The 10,130-nt window shown below is 47.8% G+C and overlaps 1 protein-coding gene across 4 annotated transcripts in view; it reads left to right on the forward strand.

The window, feature by feature from the left end:
* The window catches only part of ARF3 (ARF GTPase 3), a 53,063-nt gene that overhangs the window by 9,660 nt on the left and 33,273 nt on the right, over window positions 1–10,130 (forward strand). For 3 of the 4 annotated variants that reach the window (XR_013998106.1, XR_013998107.1, XM_081127069.1), the window contains exons 2-5: window positions 4,328–4,568; window positions 5,377–5,487; window positions 5,703–5,827; window positions 6,388–6,545. Coding sequence is in view for 2 of the 4 variants with exons in the window: in XM_081127069.1 (XP_080983195.1) it covers window positions 4,421–4,568; window positions 5,377–5,487; window positions 5,703–5,827; window positions 6,388–6,545 (542 nt within the window). In the remaining 2 variants the exon portion in view is untranslated. Of the gene's footprint in view, window positions 1–4,327; window positions 4,569–5,376; window positions 5,488–5,702; window positions 5,828–6,387; window positions 9,243–10,130 lie in introns of those variants that run through there. The other variant, XM_081127070.1, reaches the window with a different exon arrangement.

Here is a 10,130-nt window from a genome sequence, read left to right on the forward strand (position 1 = left end):
CATTTTTCATCTTGATCCTCTCACCCTCAGTTTTAACTGCTGATTCCTGGTTTCCACTAGCCCATGGAACCCTGGCATTTTGCCCTGTCCACACAGGAGTACCATCTGTGGTAAAAGAGAGTAACTATAGGCTATACAGTACACAGGGAAACAATCCAGGGTGGGTTTTGGGGGGGGGGCGGCGCAGGGAGGATTGTTTTTAGCCATTCTGCTCCCCAGAGCTTTTTCTAGAAATGCTTTATAGTGAAAGTGAGAATTGGCTGTCTAGCCAAAGATTCATGTTCATAGCACAAAGCTGAAAGTTACTACTGTCCTAATGGTAGGGATAACATGCTCTCTGGTAATAGGAAGGGACAGAGAAAGCCAAGACAGGAAAGCCAACACCCACTTTGGAATGGTCGTCTGAATCAAGCTCCTGATTATGTTAAAGAGGAGTCATACTGTTCATTAATTTCAAGGCCTTGGGCTACCGCAGGGAGCATATAGTAACTACTTGGATATTTCATCAGTTATCCATCAGCCCCATTGCATGTTAAATGGCAAGAGAAAAATCCACCAGTTTTAGTCTTCTAGTCCTTTCATGGTGTTCCCAGTCTCTGGGTCAGATATCTATGGAAAATGGCCAAGAATCGACAGGATATCTAAGCAACCATCTGTGCATTACCTAGAGATACCAAGTACTGCTAGGACAGAAGAAATGATGTAAGGACATCCTGAGATGAGGCTTAGATCAGTCAGTGTGCTTGATTGAACACCTATAGTGGGTTTGGCACTGGGAGTGAGAACAGATACAAAATAAATAAAAGGTATAGCCCTTACCCATGGAGAATATGTAGTTAAATTGGGGAGACAGTTTATGTAAAGACTTTCAAAAGAAGAAAAAAACTCCACAAGGTGGTAAGTGCTACATGAGTGGTTCACGAATTCAGGGGTCTTGTGATGTGCCAGGAAACATAAATAAATGTAACAGTGGGATCAGCTTTTGGACCAAGACTTTAGTGTGATAGCTTAGCGAAGAAGCAGTGTATTAATGTTCTGAGGCAACAGATATTTTTCAGCCACTGCTGTACTCATGGTTGGTAATCATTTAATTAGCAATAGTTCCAGTCATGAAGGACAGCATGATAAATGTACAGTATAAATTCAGTTCCGAAATTGGGCCAAACCGCATTATCTGACCTTTAAAGCAAAGTATAGTATCATTTGGAGCTAAAGGAAAGGCTACCAGAGCAGGAGACAAGATGAAAACTAGGAAGACTTGGGGAGGGTTTAAATGAATGGAGGTGATGGTAGCAGAACCAGCAGTCTGAGTGCCACTAATTGTCAAGGTTGGTGGTATCTGATCATATTAAGCTGGGCAGGTGTCCCCACCTGCCTCAGGGATCCTCAGGAATCTGTCTGGTCTGCCTGGGTGGGTTGAAGCAGGATGGGCAGGGAGCATCACTAGTGGGTGACTTGGCTGAAGTTGAACCCTAAGGTTGAGCCTAGTCCTCTCCCTGGGGTGTGAGCTCTATGGGTCAGGGGCAGGGCTCATCTGGGGAACCTACGGGGAGCACCACGCCTGGTTCATTAGTGAATGTCTGGGGAGGCCTTTGAAGATGAAACATTCCGTAAGCACTCATTTCTGTTTTTTGGACAAACTAGTACTTTGGTCTCCAGGGGCTGTTGATCTGGCCCCTTTGTACTAGTCTGGAATTTGCTGCAAACTGAGGGGAATGGGAAAAAAACAAACAAACCTGAAATAGTTTTTGAAAAAACAACTAAACTTCCACCAAACCGCCAGGCTTTAGCTTGTAAATAGGATTCCTCCCCATCCACTTTTCACATTCTTGGGTTTGGGTGCACTCTGTCTTGACCTGTTCCTTCGCCTGCTGGGTTTGGGGTGTGTGTGTGTGTTTCTGGTTCCTAGACACTACAGAGCATGCCAGCAGCAGGCATATGGTGATTGCTGAATAAGCTGCCCGCTGATGCATGCCTCTGGCAGGCACAGAGAACTGGCTGGCAGACTCGATTCTGAAACCCCCACCCCTCATTTTATTGTTTTAAAGATGCATTTCTGTGGCTGTCGTGTGTCATCGAGAAGGGAGGGAGGAAGAGAGGGAATAAATGACTACGATCCTGTCTGTGGGGGACAATGATTGAAGTGGGCATTTTGTACCTTTATAGTGGTTCTTACTGCTCCCTTCATTTTTTCAGCAGGTGTTAAGGGCCTGCTATATACCAGGCATAAGCATCTGATCTGAGTGAGCTGCTAGTGAGGTCAGTAGAGACCCTGAGAGTTAGTTCAATTATTCAACTGCTATGTGCCAGGCACTATTCAAGGTACCAGGAACACAGCAGTGACCAAAACAGATAAGGAGCTGACATTATAGTAGGAGGAGAAAAACAGTAGAGCAAGAAACAAATATGTGATGTGTCAGATGGTGATAAATGCTGTGAAGAAAAGTGGGATAAATGCGGGAGAGAGTGTGTGTTTTATAGGTGGTTATGGAAAGCCTCTTTGATACCATGACATTTGAACAGACACCTGCTGGAAGTAAGGGAGTACTCCATGAAGTTGTCTAAGAGAGGAAGCATTTCAGGCAGAGTGAATAGCAATTATAAAAGCATTGAGGCAGGAAAGTGTTGGGGAATTGAAGTGGAGTAAGCAAAGGGAAGATTAGTAGGAGATCTGATGAGAGAAGTAGGGGGAATGCAGATTGTGCAGGACTTTGTATGACTTTCAGTTTTACTGAAAGGGAGATATGAAGCCAAGAGAGGGTTTTGAACAGAGGGGCAACATGACCTGATTTTGGTTTTAAAATAGACTGAAGTGGGGGTTAGGGAAGAAAACCTCATTGCAGGTGACCATGCGGAGCAGCTGTCCTGGATGGGCCATGGCAAGTCTAGGATTTACCTGGCTGAGGAATGAGGGGTGGTTTCTTTACACCCCACTTCCCAATTCTCAGTGTACTGTTGCGTGAACAGGGCACCACTTCAGCAGCCAGCATTTCATAGAGCAGAAAGGATCAGACTCTTTTAGGTGTGCTTCTTTCTTATTTTTTCCTCATTAATTTTGGTGTGTAGAAGGAAAGTGGAATTGCAGAAATTTGAAGACAGCAGTATCTTTCTTTTTTAAAAAAAAATTTTTTTTTTAATATATCTTTATTGATTTCAAAGAGAGGAAAGGAGGGGGAGAGAGAGAGAGATAGAAACATCAATGATGAGAGAGTCATTGATCAGCTGCCTAGCCCGCAACCCGGGCATGTGCCCTGTCCGGGAATCGAATCCCGATCTCCTGGATCCTAGGTCGATGCTCAGACGCTGAGCCACGCCTGGCTGGGCGACAGCAGTATCTTGATTAGAACAGAGAGCATAAACCTTGGGAACCTGGCAAGCCTGAACCTTGTTGGGAGTCACAAAGTGCCACTCCTCATTCCACTCCCTTCTCTCCCACTCTTTCCAGAAGTTTTAGGGTAATGTTGGAGGGAGGGGCATTACTGATCTTGCAACACCATGGGGTATAGTATAGAATAGAAGGAACTTTATTTATTCTTTAAAAGATTTTTTTTTAATTGATTTTTTAGAGAGAGAAAAAAGGAGAGGGAAAGAGAGAAACATCGATGTGAGAGCAGAACATCAATCAGCTGCCTCCTGCAGCCTCCCTACACAGGATCGAGCTCACAACTTGAGCATGTGCCCTGACCAGGAATTGAACCTTTTGGTGCTTGGGATGACGCCCAACCAACTGAGTCACACTGGCCAGGGCTGGAAGGTACTTTAGAGATCATCTGTTTTAGCCCTGGCCAGTGTGTCTCAGTGATTAGAGCATCAGCCTTTTCACTGAAGGGTTGCAGATTCAATTCCCAGTCAAAGGCATGTACCTCGGTTTCAGGTTTGCTCTCCGCCCCAGTTGGGGCATGTGTAGGAGGCAACCAGTCAATGTCTCTCACATTAATGTTTCTCTCTCTCTTGCTCTCTCTCTCTACCCCCTCCCTCCCTCCCTTCTACTCTCTCTGAAAAGCAATGGAAAAAATATCCTCAAGTGAGGATTAAGAAAATAGAAATCTATTTCAACACCCCTCCATTAACAGGTGCAGATATGGACAGGTGAAATAACTTGTCCAAAGTCACATGTAGATTGCTGGCAGAGTGGGCATCCTGAGTGTTCACTGCTTTGTCTTTGCCCCCAAAGGCTCAGGATATGTCTCAGTAGGCCTTAAACTTTATAGACCCCTCAGGCTCTCAGTTTGTTATGAATGGACTTTAGCTTTGTCTTTGACAAATCACATTTACATGAAATCCTGATGAACAGATGGTGGTAATGAGTTTACATTTCTTTGCCTAGGATCAAGTCCTCCATACCAGGGACTAGGCCAAAACCAGACTGCCATTGCCCCCACTTGGGCCCTACTATTCTCAGAAAGCAGCTGCTGTGATCATGGGTAATATCTTTGGAAACCTTCTCAAGAGCCTGATTGGGAAGAAGGAGATGCGCATCCTGATGGTGGGCCTGGATGCCGCAGGAAAGACCACTATCCTGTATAAGCTGAAACTGGGAGAGATCGTCACCACCATCCCCACCATTGGTAAGAGCACAGCTTGGATGTAGGCTTTCATGCCAACAGCTGAGCCAGACACGGGGCCTATTCCTAGATTCCCTCTCCTGGCCACCAGGCAAGTCCATGCAGTTTGTGGGCTTCAGGGAAGGATGGTTATTTAGCTTACTAGCAGGTGCTGGGGTTGCTGTTTGCCCACCTACCTTGGCCTTCTCTGATGCGGGAACTTCTGCAGCCTGGCACTCAGCAGTTGCCCTCAGGTACTGAGCTGGTTTGTTCTTGGTGTTTAGAAAGCAGGTGAAGGACTTTGATGTTCTTGCCAGAGGCCTGGAATTGCTTCAGTTTAGATCCTTGGTGGCCCCCGATCCTGGTTAGGACCTGCCTGTAGGAGGGAGAACATTTGGCTTGTGGATGGAGCTCCAGAGCATCATCTGTAGGTGGTTCTGCATTTGGGGCTCCAGGACTACAGCTCACTTCTTTTTCTTCACTCTGCCTCGCAGGCCCCAGTTCTTAGCTGAGAAAGACTCTGGTGGCCAGTGTTCCAGAGTGGGGCTGAGTCATTTCTTTGTAGGAGGGAGAGCCGAAGACTGAGAATGAGTGGGGAAGGTTGGCTCACCTTCCCGTGCAGTCATAAACCTCCTGATTGGCCCTCCTCATCCTCTTCCACTTCTTCCCTTAGTTTTTTTTGGCCTTTAGGCTGTAAGGTCAAGGAACACCATGTGAGAGGAAGCCTTAACTTGCTTTTCCTTGCTGGGGAAAACAAATCAACCCATTGGGGCATCATTTGCAGACCTGGTGTTGGAGGCCAACTGGCCATTGCCTGTTTTTTTCCCCAAAGGGTTCAACGTGGAGACAGTGGAGTACAAGAACATCAGCTTCACAGTTTGGGATGTGGGTGGCCAAGACAAGATTCGGCCTCTCTGGAGACACTACTTCCAGAACACCCAAGGTATAGCATATGAATTGCCCAGGGACTGGCCTGGGTTGGTTGAGTGTGAGCAGAGTGTGTGGCTGTCATTCTTGGTTATGGGTAGCTCCTATGGGTGGGAGAAGAGGAACAACTGTTGCAAATATTTGGAAGATATATGGAGGGTATTGTCTTTTGGTGGTGGGGGAGGGGAGTTCATCTGTCGTCTCTGTGCAGCCCATGCTCTGCCTCCCTAGGGTTGATATTTGTGGTCGACAGCAATGATCGGGAGCGAGTAAATGAGGCCCGGGAGGAGCTGATGAGGATGCTGGCAGAGGATGAGCTTCGGGATGCTGTGCTCCTTGTCTTTGCAAACAAGCAGGTGAGATTTCTTCCCACCCCTGGATTTGAGAGAGGGCAACCTGGCTTCAGAAATCAAGGGCCTTGGAGCTCATTGTATAGGAAACCCTGTGACGGTGCTCTCAATTTTGGAGGTGTGGGAAATAGAATTCGTTGGCTTTTTATGCTTTTCTTGTCCCCCTCCCTTGCTTTAACTAGCAGCATTCCATCCTTAGGGATTGGTGTGGCAGATATGTCACCTCAAATCCCTCTTTTATCTTCCCTATTGTCTACTTCAGTAGAACAGCCCTCACTCCTACAGTCAAATAGACCTGATTTTTTTGCCCAGTTTGAATCACCTCTCCACTTCCCTACTATTCCCATATTTGGTTTCCGCCAACCCAGTGAAGGAATGACCTCTGATGTCTTGGATCTGGGTTTCTGGGATGACTAAATCCAAAGCTGCTCCTTAGGATCTTGTTCTGGGTTCCTATAGTGGAGGAGGAGGAGAGGGTACTGGTATACATCTTGTTGGTAATGGGTGCTCTAGAAGCCTTTGAAAGATCCTGAGGTTCCTTTTTGTGTGTCTCCCTCGTGCTCCAGGATTTGCCTAATGCTATGAATGCTGCTGAGATCACAGACAAGTTGGGCCTGCATTCCCTGCGTCATCGCAACTGGTACATTCAGGCCACCTGTGCCACCAGCGGGGACGGGCTGTACGAAGGCCTGGACTGGCTGGCCAATCAGCTCAAAAACAAGAAGTGAGAGCCAGGCAGCCTATCCAACCACCCCCAGCACCTCTAACTTACCTACTGTCTCCCTGCCCAGCCCTCCCCCTTCCTGCTGCCAGTGTGGCCAGGGCCCTGGGTATCATGTCCGCATGCCCAATAAGAGCCTTGTCTCTCCTGCCTCCCCTCCTTTCCCCTGTCTATGACCAGTCCCCAATTGCTGTCCTAATGATGAATCATTCCAATTTACCAGATTTAAAACAAAAATAAGGTTGTTACGGTTTCATGGGGTACCTCCCCCATCCTCTGAGGTTCGGGAAGTGGGGTGGGGTAGTCTCTCTGTTTGCTTCGTTTGGCTCTGGTTGCTGTGCTCTTGGCATCTGAGTCCCTTCCCTCTCCCTACAGGCCCCTCTCCTACTATTTTTTTCCTTCACCACCCTCTTCCTGTTTTATGTGGAAATTGCACGGGCCTCTCTTTGTGTGCGTGCATGTGTGCGCGTGTATATACATGTATAGAGAGATATATATGTAGGGGCCAGGGAGAAGGGTGGAGGGGGTGGAGTGCAGCTCAGGGCTTGGAGCCAGGACATTGCCCACTCTAGCCTATATCACCTGCCCCTCCCATGTTGGTGAGATAAAGGGAATAAGGTGGAGGGAAGGCTGCCCCAGTCTTACACTGGTTCCTCTCTTCTCTGCAGGGTAGGATTTCTGGATGATAGGACAAATAATGGATTTTCCACCACCATCTTCCTTGTTACCCCTCTCTTCACCCTGCTTAGGGCAAAGGGTGGCATTTACCTCTAGATGACTGTTCCCAAGGAGATGCCATTCTGCCTTGCCTTGTTGGTGGGAAGGAGAGAGGAACCCACTCATTTTTATCAACTTAGAGTGTTCAACTGATCCTCCCCCTCATCCTTAGATCTGTTCCTCAGGAGCTTGAAGGGGAGGTGGAGATACAAGACCGTGTTGTGTTTTGGGGACCCAGGGTACCGGGGGAGGGTCTCAGGTTTTCCATCTTTATCCTGTTGTTCTTATGAGATGGTGATGCATGGATTGGTCCTATCCCTGCCTTCTCCTCCTCCTCGCCCCCACCCCCAATTTTCTGAATTTGGAGACTGGGTGGTTCATCTGTCCTTTGTCAGAAGTTTCCTAGTTTCCTCATGCAGGCTGGCTGCGTGGCTGATTGGGGAGTGGGGGTGGCATAGTAGACCTCAATATCAATCCCCCTATTCTCCAGTTCCTTTTTCTAGCCCAGGATGTGCTGAAGGATGGAAATTTTGTTTCCAGACCCTCAGACCATCCTGCTCTCCCTCCAACCTCCATCCCAACAGCTTTCCCCTGCCCTCATCACCCACTCGCATAAATGGATCTGTGGGTTTGAGAGGAGGGACTAGAACGCTGAAGTAGTTGTTGGTGTTGGTGTAATGCAGTGTTCTTCAGGATCCTCCTATTACTATGTAGTTGTTCAGAAGCTGCTGCTACTGAGTCTCCCTGTCTACAGGGGGTGCTCATCCCTGAGGTCCTGACTTCTGCAGTGTCTGCGAAGCTGTGGCTTTTCTGTGGGCTCCTGTGTGTGTTGGCTGCGCTCTGAGCTCCAAGGCGGCCGCCCATAGCTTTCTGCTCAGCTCAGGGCCTGGGGCCCCCCACAGCATGGCTGAGGGACTCCTTCCCAGAAGGTCTGTCTGAAGCCCTACCCCATGGGGCCAGGCTTCCTGCCACCTTTGTCTACAACAGGAAGATGAATACCCTTTACCCCACCCCAGATTGAACTGTGAAAGAGGTTCCAGAGGTGTCTCCCTCAGTGCCAGTTACTTAGTCATGTTTTACTTACCCAAGATGCAGTGGGTATGTGCAGGTCTCTTGCTCTCTAGGCCTTTGTGTGTATGTGTGTGTGTGTGGTGGTGGGGGAAGTGGAGCTCTGGAGCTTCTATTTCATTTTAACATGTATTCACTCCCCTGACCCCACAGATGCTTCCCTCTACACCTTTTTTTTTTTTTTTACCTCTCTCTTAGATTTTTTTGCTCCTGCTGCCTCTCTCCCTGAACTCTCTCCTTTGCTTCCTAACTCATTCAGTGTTGTTTCCTGTTTGTTTCCCCTTCTTTGTTTCTTTCCTACTTAGGCTTCCCCACTCTGTATCTTTGTGGTTCTTGAGGACTTTGCCTCTTTTCCCACCTCACTCCCTCTGTGGCCTTCCCTAGTTAGATGCCAGTCCCAAATAGGTTTTCCTCATTTCAGGCCCACTTTGTTTTAGAGGGCCCCAGGGACCAATGCGGCTAAGGGTGTTAGGAAGCAGCCTTTGTGGTTGCCTTGGTGCTGCTTGAGATTTGTCCAGAAGGGGGCAGTAAGTGATCTTGGTAGTATCCCTGGCTGCTAGGCCCATGGCAGGGGTGGACCTTTCTACATTCCCATTCACCTAAAAGTTCTTTTGGGATTAGGTGTTTCATTCCATTTCTGCCCACTCCCTCCCTGCCTCTCCTCTGGTAGGTTTAATTTTATGCTTTCCTTTGTTCCAGCCTTTCTTCTTCCCGGGGATTCCCCCATTTCTCCCCCAAAGTTTGTTTGTGGTATTATAGTGGTAACTGCAGTTCTGAACTGGTTTTCTCTTCTTTTTGCCTCCTCTGGAATGTAGACTATATATGTTTAATAACTCACCTTCTCTCTCCTTGCTCAAAATGTGGGAAACACGATGACTGTGACCACGGTTGGAAATTAAACATGTTTTATGCAGATTTGGAGTAGACCTTCATCCTTGATGTGCAGCAGCCCTGGGACAGTGGTTTAATGGTGAGGGCAGTTCTGTCTCTGCTCCCTCTCTCCAGACTGCTCCTTCAGCAGGGGGGTAAGGGGCATTTGACAGGGGGAGGGGGGAAGAATGAGATTATGGAGGAACTTAGGCTCATTTCCACCGTGCTTACTTCTTCCCATCATACCCCAGAGAGGGGCCTAAATGAATTGGCCACCATAGTGGAGGGCATTGTGACTTTGTTCCTCTAGTTCTAAAGGGTTTAACCCTGAACTTAGCTATATTTATCACCTGTTGGTAGACTTTAGGGATTTCAGTGGCTAGAGAGTCCTGAACTTTGAGTGCCCCATATCACCTCCATTCTCAGATCTCCCCAGCCCTGTGTATTAGGTGTTTCTAGTTGGAACAGGGTCCCCTCACCCATTTAGTTCTGGACTTTGGCAGTGAACAAGCACGAAAGGTAAAGTTCTGGGCAATATAATAAACTTGTTTCCCCTTACAGCTGATGGCCCTGTATCCCCTCTCCCTTGAGCATGTGGTTCCCCATTGTTAGGATTCCAGCCTCATTCAGAGATTCCACAAACATTTTGGGCGGAAAACAACCTTTTTCATAAAGCCTCATCCTTCCACCCCACTCCCACCACTACTGTCTTCCTCTCCTGCTACTGTTGTCTGACTCCAGGAAAAGAAAGGGATGGTGCTACCCTTGGGGTCGGTAAGGTCTGGGTGAGCCAGGCAGGCATTCCCCACTCTTACCACTTTCTTAAGCTTTGGAGACGAAGGTCTTTCCACCCTGATGCTGTGGGAAAGGGACAGGATTTAGCTGTGTAGTAAGTTTGAGAGCCCCAAATATCAGTGTGAAGTATATTATTTA

The sequence above is a fragment of the Miniopterus schreibersii genome, assembly GCF_964146895.1.
Source record: "Miniopterus schreibersii genome assembly, chromosome: 2".
Taxonomy (NCBI): domain Eukaryota; kingdom Metazoa; phylum Chordata; class Mammalia; order Chiroptera; family Miniopteridae; genus Miniopterus; species Miniopterus schreibersii.